General features: G+C 60.0%; 4 protein-coding genes and 1 non-coding gene across 5 annotated transcripts; 1 reads left to right on the top strand and 4 right to left on the bottom strand.

Moving 5' to 3' along the window:
* Positions 1-2,370: 2,370 nt before the first annotated feature.
* On the bottom strand, positions 2,371-3,366 carry VTJ83DRAFT_6036 (uncharacterized protein; the record flags this gene model as incomplete). The annotated part of the gene is made up of 3 exons (XM_071012703.1): positions 2,371-2,795; positions 3,005-3,220; positions 3,312-3,366. The coding sequence occupies 3 exons, from the start codon at positions 3,364-3,366 to the stop codon at positions 2,371-2,373; spliced, it is 696 nt and encodes a 231-aa protein (XP_070865411.1).
* Positions 3,367-3,857: 491 nt separating this feature from the next.
* On the bottom strand, positions 3,858-3,929 carry VTJ83DRAFT_t125. Its single transcript has one exon. It is a non-coding gene; the product is annotated as a tRNA-Gln (tRNA).
* A 257-nt stretch (positions 3,930-4,186) lies between these two features.
* On the bottom strand, positions 4,187-6,333 carry VTJ83DRAFT_6035 (uncharacterized protein; the record flags this gene model as incomplete). Its single annotated transcript, XM_071012702.1, has 2 exons — positions 4,187-5,411; positions 5,699-6,333. 2 exons carry the CDS (start codon positions 6,331-6,333, stop codon positions 4,187-4,189), a joined length of 1,860 nt encoding a protein of 619 aa, XP_070865410.1.
* Positions 6,334-7,227: 894 nt separating this feature from the next.
* Positions 7,228-8,049, bottom strand: VTJ83DRAFT_6034 (uncharacterized protein; the record flags this gene model as incomplete). Its single annotated transcript, XM_071012701.1, has 2 exons — positions 7,228-7,573; positions 7,640-8,049. The coding sequence occupies 2 exons, from the start codon at positions 8,047-8,049 to the stop codon at positions 7,228-7,230; spliced, it is 756 nt and encodes a 251-aa protein (XP_070865409.1).
* A 2,119-nt stretch (positions 8,050-10,168) lies between these two features.
* VTJ83DRAFT_6033 (uncharacterized protein) lies at positions 10,169-11,738 on the top strand (the record flags this gene model as incomplete). The annotated part of the gene is made up of 2 exons (XM_071012700.1): positions 10,169-10,257; positions 10,328-11,738. 2 exons carry the CDS (start codon positions 10,169-10,171, stop codon positions 11,736-11,738), a joined length of 1,500 nt encoding a protein of 499 aa, XP_070865408.1.
* Positions 11,739-12,057: the final 319 nt, after the last annotated feature.

Here is a 12,057-nt window from a genome sequence, read left to right as displayed (position 1 = left end):
CAGGCCAAGGAAAATGCCGCAATAGGGATGGTCTGGTTGGGGGGGGATTGGAGAGCAGCGGAGGGGCGGAGCGGGCCACTTGCATGAGATCCAAACGGTGAATGGTTGAAGCCTTCGCCAACGCACTCGAGCGTGGAGGGATGAAACCGCAAGGTGAGCCTATGGAATGAAGGGTTATCGAAGCCAACGTGCCAGACATCAAGCATGAATGGCGGGGTCATGAGGAGGAGCTCCACGGGCCTGTTCTTCTATGGGTGGAATGTGAGGTTGAGCTTGTCAGCTGGACGCGCATCTGAGTCCGGGGACGAACGAGATGCCGTGATAAACCCACCAACACCCACGCAAACTCCACCTCCACATGCAGCCCGGCACCTGAGCTTCCAGGTTATCCTGCTTCACGCCTTCGTTAGACACCTTGGGATACTCGTCCAGACTTCTTGGCAGCGCATCTACCGACGAACCGGGAAAGTGGAAGAAATGTAGATCCCATTGAGCCAGAACTTGGCTGGCACCCCCGCTGCATTCTTGGCATTCCCCTGCGGCGGGAAGCCGAGATGGGAATGACGACGTACTGCGTATGCATACATAGGTACCTAGGTAGGCCCGGTAGACCCTGTAGTCATGGTAGCCTTCTGCAGAGTACCTACACCGTAGGAACCTGCTGATTGACTTCGCCGGCCCTAGCATTCCCGTAATAATTAATTAATAGTCCTCCTGTATGACAGTCGGTCATTTTACGACGGTAGACCGCAAAACGGGAGCGACCTAAGCACCGTATGCATGCCTCGCTCTCCTGCACCTCGGCCGCCATGCAGCCCACCCCCATGAATGCCGCGTTGATATGAATGGCAGCTTGCCTTATCGGGAAACGGGGAAATGAGCTTGAAAGAGACAACCTTAACGGCTACTTCCGCTGCTGCTCCCCTCTCCTCCACTCCCGAACCGGGCCGTTCGGTCCAGATTCCGGAGCATTTCTTGGCAACTCCGCCAAGAGGAACCCTACGATCGTGAGAATCATCTCAACTTGCATCATGGCTACCCGATTCGGCATGCTCGCTGCCTGTTGCGGCGCCATCCCGCGCCCGCCGCCGCTCCCATCCCTACGTACCTACGTTGGAGAGGTCGCATGACTGACTTGATGGGCATGTGATGAAGCATGTCGGCCATGCGTGCGGACAGGTTCGGCACGTTGTTCCACCAGAGCCTGGAGTTTCATTGACTGCTTGGTGAGACTTAGACCTGTCGAAGTAGTTAAAACCAAAAGTCTAGACTCGCCGTGTCACAAACTGGCCATCTTTGAGACATTGGGTGCGGGGCACCGGCTTCTACACGTGTAGAACTGACTGATGCCGTACATGCATTTTGTCCCAGATCAGACGGAACTGCCGGGAAACCCCCAACCCCTTGTTAGCCATGCCCCAGTGGCGACTCGATCTGACGCGTCACCGGTTGGAGAAAGGTGCGCGCTCTACCAAGTACATGCCGCCAAAGAACCAGCCGACCTACTCATCCCGTGTCACCGCCATGAAGCGTCCTCAAACATCGTCTCAACTCCCAAGGGTCGAGACATGACGGCCCTGGAACTGGGCGACCCTAGACATCCCATGGCACCTGGCTATCGTGGGCCGTAATTATTATAGCCTTAATACCCACCTTGTCGAAGCCGCATCTCGAGAATGGCATCTTGTGCTTGCCGGCAAAAGAAAAATGGTGATCTGCAATCATAGGAAATTGGGCAAATCCCCTAGTTCACCAGCTCCCTGGGTTTCCAAGGATACCAGCCTCGGAGTACGAACCCCGTCCAGGGGGTCGCAGGAAGTGGGTGACAACACGTGTCTCACCTCAGAATCAAGGTCTCGAACCGATGGAGATCGAACCCCTCGGAGCTGCAGATTGGAAGGATTGGTAATGCCGGTTCAGAAGACGGTACGTGATGACTTGAACGGTTCACTTGCGCCGCTAATACGCTTGGAAGTCCTTGGGCAGCTCGTCATGAACAAGGCCTCTCTCGGCAAGACCAAGCTGGAGGGCGAAGGCCGCCTGTAATTAGCGTTTCTCATCCATCCATCTGGTACTTGTTCACAAGCCGCTCTTGATGGACGTGGCGTTGTATGTGGCATGGTCTTCTGGCGCCGAATTTGAAGCCGATACTGTGTAGTTACGGCTCAGAAACTGTATAGTAAACTGCGTTGATTCTTCCGGCAACCCGAGCACAACCAATCCTGATCACACCTCCACTTTCACCCGCGTTCCTCAAGACTGGTTTCTACCGCGGTGCCCTGCCCGTCTCTATCGCTAAAAGGCACCGCAAAAGACGCCCCGTCTCAACCCAGCCCATGCCCTTTTTACTCTAGCCATCGCCCCGGCTAGTCAAGTCTCCTCCGGCAACCCCGCGCCCAGCGCCACCGGCTCCTCCCTGCTCCTCCCCATCCCCCCCTTCTTCTTCGTAACCTCCCACTCCACCAGCCTGTACGGCTCGCCTTCGTCCTTCCCCGTCCTGTCCTCAAAGTCAAAGATGCGGTAGTCGGCGTTCTGGAACCAGCGCCCCGTCACTCCGGCACGCATGAACCCCGAGTGGGACACGACGGCGATGACGTCCTCGGAGCGCCGGTACAGGTCGGCGAGGGCGGACTGGCCGCGGGCGAGGACCGCCGGCTTGCTCCACCTGTACGCGGCGCCGGCGGGGGAGGTTTTGTCGGGGTAGACAGGGTCGAGCGACGAGAAGTCGATGGAGGGGAACTCGGCGGCGAGGATGGAGGCGGGGGTGCCTGTGTCGCAGGGTTTGGCTTGGGTTTCTGGGGACGTGTGTTAACAGCAGCACCTCGCAAAGATCGGTACAGCAGGTACGTATACGGTAGGTAGTGAAGGTAACCTGAGGTCGGGAGGTGCCTAGGTCCCTGATGATGGCACGCGGGGAAAAAGGGGAGGGGTTTGGAGTGCTATGGACAAAGCAAAGGAACATCCAAAAGCCAAGGTACGTAAAACAACAAGAAAAAAAGCATACCCTGCCACCTCGCGTCTGGAATAACCGGCACACCCGCGTCAATCAGCCAGTCAAGGGCCGTAAGGCACGTTTGCAGGGTGCGCCGCATGGGGCTGACGACGATGAGCTCGATCCTGCGGTCGGTAGGCAGTGTGGCCTTCAAATGCTCACGTAGTTCGAGGCATTGCTGCACTCCGAGTTGTGTGAGCTCCGGGTCGGGCAGAGAGTGGTATTTTACTTGATGTCGGTGTTAGTGACGCATATTCATGCAATGACTCTCCAGCCGGCTGAGCACCGCATGGCATGGCATGTGTTCTGGCAAGCTTACGGTCGACATTATGCAGCGCCTCAGCATGGCGAATGAGCACGAGAGACGGCGGCATCTTGGAAAGTTGAACGGTTTGTTTCCTTTCGAAACGTGATGGTCTGGGTTCGCAAGGTTGGAAACCGAATGGAGTTGTCCGCGTTCCTTGTTTGGGAGGCGGGGAGTGACTCAGGAAGCGGAGCAAGGGAGATCCGGGGGAAATCCATTACCCTGCGGGTTACTCCGGTAACACATGGCAGTAAAATATGGCTGGATCGACCGCAGTGTATGTGGTTTCGTGGCCGCTACTTCATGGTGAACACAGGACACGACCCATTCAAGAAAGCAAATTGCCACCCGGCGTTTGGGGTGGCAGCTTTTTGGGCCGAATATACCCCCTGGATCGCATGGATGAATGGCCCTCTAAGGGCCGTTGAGTCAGGCCATCCTCGAGATCAGCGAGGCCAGTTCGGTGGTAAAAAACGAAAACCAAACACCAGGCGCATTCCGTTCGTCGGTAAAAGGAACAAAACGAACATATGGAGAATGAAAACAAAATGCAAAAGGTGAAGGTCCTACCCGGAATCGAACCGGGGTTGCCGGAATCAGAATCCGGAGTGATAACCGCTACACTATAGAACCGATCACTGGTACATGGGTCTATTCTCCATCTTTATCTAGGGCAATTTCCAGTCTCGTCTCAACGCCAAGCATGGCTGGTGGGAGCGCGGAGAGCCCATATCCAACCCCAACCCTCGCTTCTCTGCCCGCCCATACTCCAAAGCCAACAACACGCCGCATTCACCTCGCAACAAAAACAAATATGTATTACTGAGGGCAATGAACCTCCCACGGAAGAACATCGGTTCCCTGAGGTATGTACAGCAATTCAAGAGATTTCAAACCTCTTCGCTCTTCCTCTTCCCAAACACCCCAAATCTCCTTGGCCACCCCGTCACCCTCGCCGGAACCCCTTCGCCTCCCTCACGGCTGCGCGCACCACGCCTCCCCTCCCTTTGCTTCCCTTGGACCGCGTCGTGGGCGGTTGCTTGGACCTCCTCGGCGGCGATAAACCCCCCAACCCCATCGGCATCAACGCCCAACGCCACCCTCGCGGCCCCCATCTCGTTGGGCAAAAACGGCTTCGCCGCATCCGCCCCCGCCACCTCCCTCGCCCAGCGGGTTTGCGAGCTCTTGAGCAGCTCGCCGAGGGAGAAGGGGCGGAGAACAGGGATGGAGTGGTGCTTGTGGAGGTAGCATGTGTAGATGACGAGGAGGAGGGTGAGGGCAATGGCGAGCAGGACAGGCAGGAGGAGGAGGAGGGCGCGGGGGTAGGAGAGGGTCGGCAAGGTCGTGGTGATGGTCAGGGGGATGGTCGTGACGGGTGTAGGGATGAACGGGGACGGGGAGCCGGCGGTGATGGTGGCTTGCGCCAAGGCGCCGATGGAGACGCGGATGAAGTGCGTGAGCCCCGGAATCGTCCAGGTATTCATGGCCTCGACGTCGACGGCATCCTCGACGAGGTTTGTCGCGTCCCATGCATCCAAGGTTCGCGGGAGCGGCAGGGCGTAGCCGGCGGCGGAGAGGTTGGCGAACATGGGCTGCGCGCCGTTGACGCTCGGGCTGGTGAGCAGGGGCGCGACGGCGAACCAGAGCAGGAGTTGGTTGAGGCGGGTTTCGTCAGGCGCAGCCGAGGGAAGGGTGAGAGCAGAGAGGGATGAGAGAGCCGGTAGTAGGTCTGCATCCTCTGTTTCGTTGATGCCGTCGTCCTGGCCTCTGCCGTTGGCGCCGGCATCAACCTCCTGGGCGGACCTTACGGAGAGGATGCCCTCGACCGCCTCGATGTCGACGTCGCATGCCACAGCGGACACGCTCGTCAAGGTCCCGAGGGAGAGAGGCGCCGTCTCTCCGCCCTCGATGGTCCCGTTGACGGCTGCAAAGACCAGCGTGGCCCGGGTGCGGCGGTCGCTCGCAAAGTCGAACGCCTCAACCCAACCCGTCAGCTGAGGCTGCGGTCGCACGCCATTCCCCGTCAGCTGTCCCGCACGGTAGGGCCGACAGCCAACCTCGGTCCTCAGCCTCACCGCCCTGGCCGTGAAGTCCCCTTTCTCCCTCAACGCCTCCCTATCGACATACCACTCTCGATATGCCCCCATCGGCTCCGCCTTTCTTTCCTCGGCCCAGGCGGCATACTCGCTCATCACCCTCATCGCCCAAGCCGTGGACGTGTGAGAAGTCACGCCCTCAAACGCTTGCGCAACCCCCTGCCTCCCCACCGTATAGTTCCCCTCGACCGCCCACCTCTCCCTCACGGGCGTGAACGCGTACCCCACCATCGGCGGCCCCGCAAACGGCAGCAGCGCAACCGCCAACGCCGCCAGCAGCACCGCCGCCGCGTGCACCGTCCTCACCTGGCCGCCGCCCTCGGCGCCGCCGCCGCCTCCCCGCGCGCGACCCTCAGGAACGCATCCAGCCCCCGCACCGTGAACGTCTGCCCCTTGAGCAGGCCCCAGACCGTCGTCTCCCCCACGCCGAGCGCCGCGCGCGCCAGCGCCGCCATGCCCAGCAGGTACACCATCCCCACCATCCCCTGGATCGCGGCGAGGCGGGAGACGGTCCACCCGTCCAGCGCGACGGCGGAGCAGTTGGTCGCCCAGGCGGGGCATTCCAGGGCGTGCCGCGCGAGCTGGGCCGTGTAGGCGATGGCGACGGCCACGCAGACGACGCCCGCGCCGAAGCAGGCGGGGAGGGAGAGGTGGGTGGCGAGGAAGGGAAGGAAGCCGACACGGCGAGGCGTCGGGTGGGCGGCGAAGACAAAGTTGTGGTCGGACGCCAGGCGGTGGATGTTGATGAGGTTGGGGGCGGAGGCGGTGGAGGCGGAGGCGGGGCGCGGAAGCAGGGTCGACGTGATGGTGGTGGTGGTGTTGTTGTTGGCAGGGTTGGCGGCGAAGGGGCCGGAAGGCGGCGGTGAGTCAAAGTCCTCCCGGAAGATGGACCGGTGGGACCGGGTCCGGGAGAGGGCTGGTAGCTGTGGCGAGGAGGCCATGGCGATGTTGGTCAACGAAGAGGAAGCGGTGGCATGCGGTGCAGGGAAGGGGTTTCTGGGACCAGAAGGGCTCGAGGATCAAGAGATGGGGATGTTTCGGGGGTGCCGTCTCATGGCTCCATGGTCCAGAATGTTGCTCGAGGGCATGGCAGCACCCGGATGAACGAACGACTATATGATCGTTTTCAGCGAGCTTGAGGACGTGGTCTCGAGGCGACGCCGTGCGTCTTGGACCCTCTACGTGGCATAGCTCTGGACCCGGTGGCTCGGCAATCGGCAATGTGGCCGACAGGGTGCATGCAGCCCAATGGCAAAGCACCGAACACAGCAGCATGTTGGGCACGCGGCGGCCAACCCAGCCGGAGCGAGCCCCATACGAACGCACAACAACCGGGCTGGGTTTCCTCCGGGTGAGCTGAAGTTTGCTAGATGCTTTGGACATGGGGAACCAAGCCGGAGCTGGTGGCGGCGAGCAGAAGAAACCCGGACATGGCTCGCTGGTGAATGGCAATCGGGCCAGGGTGCAGTTCGCAACAAAACCCCCCACGTTCGACCAGATTATATTACCGCTCTTTGCGTGCCAGTCTTGGACCCGTCTATGAAGCGCCCATGCGCACGCGTGTGTATGCCGTCGAGAAACGCTTTGCAAAACCCGTGAAATATGTGACCACCAGTCCCCGTCCCGGTTCTCTGTCCGCATATCCTCACCAGACCATCATAACAAGCCATAACAAGGAAAGAGAGGTATCGCGCGCAACATGCAATGCAAAATCCAAGAGAAATTCCCCCGCCAACTCCGTCGTCCCCTGGCGCTATCGCCGTTCCTCGGCAGGACGCTTGGAAAGAGGACCGTCTGCCTTCCAACAAGCGACACCATCCGCGCCCGCTTTCCACTCAAGGCCTGGGATGCATCTCATACCCCTGCTGCGCCGGGCCCGCCGGAGCCTGGCCGTACTCGACAGGATGGGAAGCGTAGGGCTCGTAGGCCTGGACGCCGACATGCTGGGGCGCCGGCTGCTGCTGGCCGTAGTAGTAAGGCTGCTCAACCTTGGCCGCGTACTCGGCGGGGGGGTAGGGGGAGGTCGTCTGGGAGGGGTAGGCGGTGGTGGGGACGGCTCCCGGGACCAGGTTGTGCACCTCCGGGTTGAGCGTCTGGACGTAGGTGCCGCCGCTGAGCTTGCCCTTGCGGAACCAGTGGAAGACGACGACGGCGTAGATGAGCAGGCCGAGGAAGGAGAGGCTGGGATGGCGGTTAGCACGAGGGAGGCTCGGGGAAAAGACAAAGACTGGGTTCCTAGGAGCCTACAAGATAAAGATGTTGATGACGATGACAAGCGGGCTGCGAGGGCCGATCATGGACAAGATAAAGTTGACGAGATAAAACGTCGTCTGGATCGAGTTGATGATGAGGAAGAAGCGCGGGCTGAGGGTGCGTTTGGAGCGCTTGACGATGGAGACGATGTCGAGGATCAGGCAACCAAGGATGATGAGCATGATGATGACAGACACGGCCACGAGGCCGTCGTAGTTGAGTTCAGAGTTGTACTCGTCGGCCAGGCGCTTGACGTCATCCTTGAAGACGCCCAGGCCGGCAACGATGAGCGCGTACACGCCGATCTGGATGACCATGATGAGGATGCGGATGACCCAAAACGGGATCAAGACCCGCTTGAGGAAGGGCGACGAGTCGCCCACGACGTAGGGTCGCGGAGCCATGGTTGCGGAGGGGCCTTCTGAAGAGGTACGAGGTAGATAAAAATGGTGGGAGAGAGACGGGAGAGAGAGAGAGAGAGAGAGAGAGAGAGAGAGAGAGGGCGTCCTGGTTGATTTCTTTGAGCTTTCTGTCGACAATTCTCCTCAAGCCAAAACGCCTCCTAGACTTCTAGACTTGTCCTTTGGACCTGCTAAAGGGGATGGAAAACGCAAGTGTGAACAAAGCGACTTCAGCCTCAACCATCCGACGAGGGATTTTGCCCGTGTTAATAAATGTTGGCACCCGGCGACTGAGCTCGGTTCTGCCGTCTTACGACCCCCCCCCTTCCGATACCCGCCACTCCCCCCCCCCCCAGCCTCAGCCCCAACCCATGTGGGTGTACACTACGGTGGAATACTGTGTATAGCATGTGCGTGCCTGCGGGAAAGAGAGAGAGAGAGAGCGCACGCAGGTGTGTGTGCATACGCCGCCGCTTCTTCTCTTTCAGGACGAGCTTCGCGGTGGACGCTCCCCGGGACCAATCAGCCGGAAGACATGGCAGGGTTCGGCCAGCGTGGGACCATGCCCGCAACAGGGGGGTGTGATCCTTGGCGCTTCTCAAGCGTCCCGCCATGGCAACCCAGGATTGGCTGTGCCGGTCGGGCGTGGAGGCTGAGATGCTGATGCCTGAGCCCCCCAGCCCAAGCGGCAGGCAGACAGGTTGAGAGACGAGCATCATCTCGCCATCGGGGCGGGAACGGTCCCGTTCACAAGTTCCCAGCAGTGGGGACGCGAGAAATTGCAGCCTGAAGCGTCGGCGACGCTCTCCTGTTCCGGGTTCGGGGAGAACGGAGACGTCGAGAATGCTTGACGCCGCAATGAGGTCAGATCGTTGGTCAACTTAGCTGCCAGTCTGGTTCCACATTTCCGCAGCAAGGTCACGCCGTCTGCAACCTTCTTCAGCAGATCGGGATCGCTGCTCGCCCAGGGGGTTACGGTCCGCAGCTCTGCGAGCCTTGCTGTCGCGCCGAGGGGGGAAAGACAAGAGAGATTCCTAGCGGCGACGGACGGATTTTTCGTTGGCTTGTCGCAGCAAGTCCGAGAAAACCCAACCATGTCCGGCATCGCGTGGCATCGTGGTTCTGGCAAGGCTGTGTGGCATGGGCGACTTCTAACGGGAGGTTGCATGAACTATTAGAAGAGCATTTCACGTCTACTGCGTGGGATCTGCAGCCCAGCCCCCTAACGTCAAGGTATTTCCCAAGCGCGCCTGTGTGGCGCAGCACAGCCGAGTGCCGACAGAGAACGCCAGGGGCTTTTCACCCAGTGAAGTCGGTCAGCGTGGAGCCGGGAGCCACGCTACGTGAAAAGTCACGTTTCGTTCTAAGCCTACGTCTTTCCAGTGGAACTTGGGGAAACTGGCAGCTTGCGGGATCGAGCGAATTAATTACTGCGTCTGTACTTGATCCATACACCAATACTGTGTAGCTATGGGCAGTGCATGCCTATCGACAAACGCGTTTGCAGTTGTAGTTGTCGTCCAGGTGTCTAGCGCGCTGATCCTGATAGCTAGGTACCTAGGTAACTTATATAGGTTGGGTGGCTCTGAAACGGTACTACAGGTAAGGTAGGATGGACCCCGACAGCGGCTTTGGAGAACGAACGGCACTCCCAACCAAAAGGGGGATGCTCCTACAAGTGCGTAGCTGACCAATGCAAGACATTCTGGGTATGATAATGATGACGACTACCTGATGTACATAGCGTATGCGCCGCACCCATCTGTCAATCTTCCTCCGAATGGTCTAGTACCCGGCCGAAGATAACAATGGCAATAGAGACTTTTGTAGGATTCTTCGAGTTCTTCCAGTTGAGGATCGCGTCCCCCCCCGCCAAGTCCTGCTGCATAGGTACTCAGTAGCTATGGCTGGACTCCTTGGACAGGGACCTGTTGGGTCCCCTGACGTCATCGTCCAAGTCCCCAAGAATACAAGACATGATTACACCAAGATTCACTTCCTTCGTGATAAGAAGATGACAGCAACCACCATTTGACCAGCGCGCTCAGAGGATGTTTTGGAGATTGCAACAGTATACTTTCAGTACTTCTAGACTTTGAGTCAAGTCTCCTACTTGAACATCATGGCAGAAGCTGTCACCATCGCCGCGCCAACCCATCCGCTCAAGCTTTCCTTGACTCGGCTCTCCGTCCCCATGCCCGCTGGGACCCCGTAAGTCGTCTTCCCGATGATCATAGTTCTTGGGTCGACGCATGGCAAAAGCCTGACTATCGTTATTCAGCCGCCCCGCCCTCGCCCGGTCTCACCACACTCTCACCGTCCTCTCCAACAAAGCCTTCATCTTCGGCGGCATCGACGCCTCAGGCACTCCCTGCCCTCCCGGCATCCATACGCTCACTCTGCCCACCTCCGAGGCCACCCCCAACCCGCCTAGCACAGCGACGGAAATTGCTAGCAGCAGCAGCAGCAGCAGCACCACCACCACCACCCTCCCGGGCGTTCAAGAATCTACCGCACCATCCACCTCGTCCTACTTCATTTCCTACCCCCCGTACGCCCTCCACGATGATGCCACCGGCGAGCTCCTCCTCCCCTGCGCCCGCTCCGATCACGCAGCCTGCGCGCGAGGCCCCGATGGCCGGTACCTCCTCATCCACGGCGGCCGCCTGGCCGAGGGACACGGCCATCAAGCTTCCCACGACGACGATGGCAACAACGAGAACGAGGACGACGACGGCGGGAGCAACCGCCTCTGGCAATGGGACGCCTCGCTCCTCCGCTGGACCCGCCTGCCGGGCATGACCCAGCTGGGCGAGAGCATGGCGGCGCCGAGGTGGGGCCACTGGATCTTCTGGGACCGCGATGAGGCGGACGAGATGAACCCGGACGGGTTTGTCATACTCATCGGGGGGCGGCCGGGGGGCGCTCGGAGCAGGAAGAGCGAGAGCGGCGGGACCGACGAGCCCGGCGGCACCGAGACGCAAGCGTGGATGTACGACCTCCACTCGGGCGCGTGGACGGCGCTGCCCGCCCTCCCTGCCCGGCCGTTGGCCGCGGCGTACATGGGGAGGAGGGTGTATGCGCTCTCCCGGGCCGCCGAGGACGGCGCTTGCGCCGCGAGGACGGCGGTGCATTTCCTCGACATGCGCGAATCCGCCGTGCAAAGGGAGAAGCCCGGCGCGCTGGTCTGGACAACCGTCCCCGCGAACTCGCGCTCCCATGGCCGCGGCCGCGGCCAAGGCCAGGACCAAGGACCGGGCCCGGAGCCGCGCGAGGGCGGCGCATTGATCCCGCTAACGACGGGTCACGGGAGGGAGTACCTCGTCTACCTGCTTGGGTGCTCGGAGAACCCGAGCGGGGAGACCAGGTTTCACTCGGACATCTGGACGCTCCAGCTCCCGGCAAGGAAGCACAGCATCGCGTCGGCGGTGGATAAGCTGCGCGGCACGTTCATGCCGCACAGGGACACGGGCGAGTTTCGCTGGGCCGAGGCGGAGATCGTGCCGACGGAGCAGGGAACGGGGGAGGAGAAGGCATATCCTGGTCCGCGGGCCATGTTTGGCGCAGACACGTGTTTGAACGGCCGCGGCGTGGTGCTTTGGGGTGGGATTAACGCCAACGGGGAGACGGAGAGCGACGGGTGGTTACTCAGGCCGGCGTATGGACATGCAGATCATGAGAGGGCTGAGTGAGATGGCATGGTGTGGTGTGGTGTGTGGAGGAGTCGATAGACATTCCTTGAGCCTTAAGAATACGGCATAGAAGTCATATATATCCAACTCCCAAAGCTCGTGCCAACAACGTATCAAGTTGTTTTCAATGCATGCCACACCCGCAGCCTTGATCTTGATTCTCACGTCCATCACGCTCCGTGCTGTCATCCTTGATTGTCAGCCTATCAGTTCCTCCTCCCCCACCCAGATGCTTTGTGATACGGATTGGCAAGTCGCAGATCCTTGGGGAAGGGGAAGTGTGTTGCGTCCAGTCGATAATAGTGATGACAATGACGCA

Source organism: Remersonia thermophila, chromosome 5, assembly GCF_042764415.1.
Source record: "Remersonia thermophila strain ATCC 22073 chromosome 5, whole genome shotgun sequence".
NCBI lineage: Eukaryota > Fungi > Ascomycota > Sordariomycetes > Sordariales > Chaetomiaceae > Remersonia > Remersonia thermophila.
This window is presented reverse-complemented; position numbering and strand designations above follow the sequence as displayed.